Source organism: Eimeria mitis, genomic scaffold, assembly GCF_000499745.2.
Source record: "Eimeria mitis Houghton genomic scaffold, Emh_scaff4759, whole genome shotgun sequence".
Taxonomy (NCBI): domain Eukaryota; phylum Apicomplexa; class Conoidasida; order Eucoccidiorida; family Eimeriidae; genus Eimeria; species Eimeria mitis.
Window position 1 is genome coordinate 1,341 of NW_013573058.1, and position 1,467 is coordinate 2,807.

Here is a 1,467-nt window from a genome sequence, read left to right on the forward strand (position 1 = left end):
TCTCCATCTAATGCTGTGGGGTTTCCTCCCCTCCCCTTCTGGGGGCAGGAAGAAGCAGAGCAGCAGCAACCAGCAGCAGCAGCAGCAGCAGCAGCAGGAGCAGCAGCAGCAACACCAGCGGAGGGGCCCCCAGAGGGGGCCCCCGGGGGGGCCCCCAGGGGGCCCCTCAGCTTCGATGATGTGCTGCGGTTTGCTGTACCCTTTGTGAAGGGGGGAGAGGAGACACAGGAGCCGAGCAGCAGCAGCAGCAGCGCAGCAGCAGCAGCAACAGCAGCAGCAGCAGCAGCAGCAGAAGCTGATACAGCAGCAGCAGGAGCAGCAGTTCCTTCTGGTCTTGCGGGTATGGCCTCTATAACATCTCCCAGCAGCAGCAGCAACAGCAGCAGCAGCAGCAGCTGCAGCAGCAGCTCTGACGGTGGTTCTTCTCCCGCAGCAGCAGCAGCAGCAGCAGCAGCAGCAGCAGCAGCAGCAGCAGGAGGAGATGGTGATGACTCAGCCTTCAGCACAATGAATTTATTATTTTTATCTTCTTGTTTATTATTTTGTTTTATTGTTGGGTACTTTATAAACACACAAAAAATAAAACATTTGCCTCTATCTGCAGCTTCTATGTTGGTTGGGGCTGTCTTTGGTTTATTTATTCGGGTGTATGTACACCTCATGCATGCACACAAACACCACCCCCTAGCAATACCCTTTCTTCATCATTTTGGGGGCCCCCCCGCGCATGTGGGGGCCCCCCCGGGGGCCCCAGACATTACCGGGGTGGTGGAGGGTGGGGGGCCCCCAGAGGGTACAGCAGCAGCAGCAGCAGCGGGAGGGGGGCCCAGCAGCAGCAGCAGCAGCAGCAGCAGCAACCTGGCGGGTTTATACTTTGATCCTCATTTTTTTTATTTAGTTCTTCTTCCTCCTATTGTGCTGGATGCTGGTCTGAGTATAGATAAATATAATATAATAAATAATATATTAATTATATTATTTTTTTCTGTTGGGGGGACAGTGATTACTACTCTTGTATTTTATTTTAGTTTATTTTATATAAACTCTTTTTTTTTTTTAGGGTTTAGGGGGCCCCCCCACCGCGTCGATGCCTTCATTTGGGTTTTCTCTGCGCTTATTGCTGCTACAGACACCGTTGCTGTTTTGTCTTTATTTACTTCTCCTCGTTTTTATTCTAAGACAAAAACTAACTTGCTGCTGCAGCAGCAGCAGCAGCAGCAGCAGCAGCAGCAGATGCTGCTGCAGCAGCAGCAGCAGCAGCAGCAGCAGCAGCAGCAGCAGATGCTGCTGCAGCAGCAGCAGCAACAGCAGCAAGATACACAAAGATATGCCACACACTATCTCATCAAACACAAACCACAAATACTCTATGCATCTCCTGCTGCTGCTGCTGCTGCTGCTGCTGCTCCTGCTGCTGCTCCTGCTGCTGCTGCAGCAGGAGCAGCAAATAACAATAGTAACAAACAA

At 51.9% G+C, this 1,467-nt stretch overlaps 1 protein-coding gene across 1 annotated transcript in view; it reads left to right on the forward strand.

The window, feature by feature from the left end:
• The window catches only part of EMH_0077430 (uncharacterized protein), a gene marked incomplete at both ends in the record, with an annotated part of 1,932 nt that overhangs the window by 147 nt on the left and 318 nt on the right, over positions 1-1,467 (forward strand). The window contains 2 exons of the mRNA XM_013499855.1: positions 1-484; positions 1,130-1,465. Of these exons, the coding sequence (XP_013355309.1) occupies positions 1-484; positions 1,130-1,465 (820 nt within the window). The remainder of the gene's footprint in view (positions 485-1,129; positions 1,466-1,467) is intronic.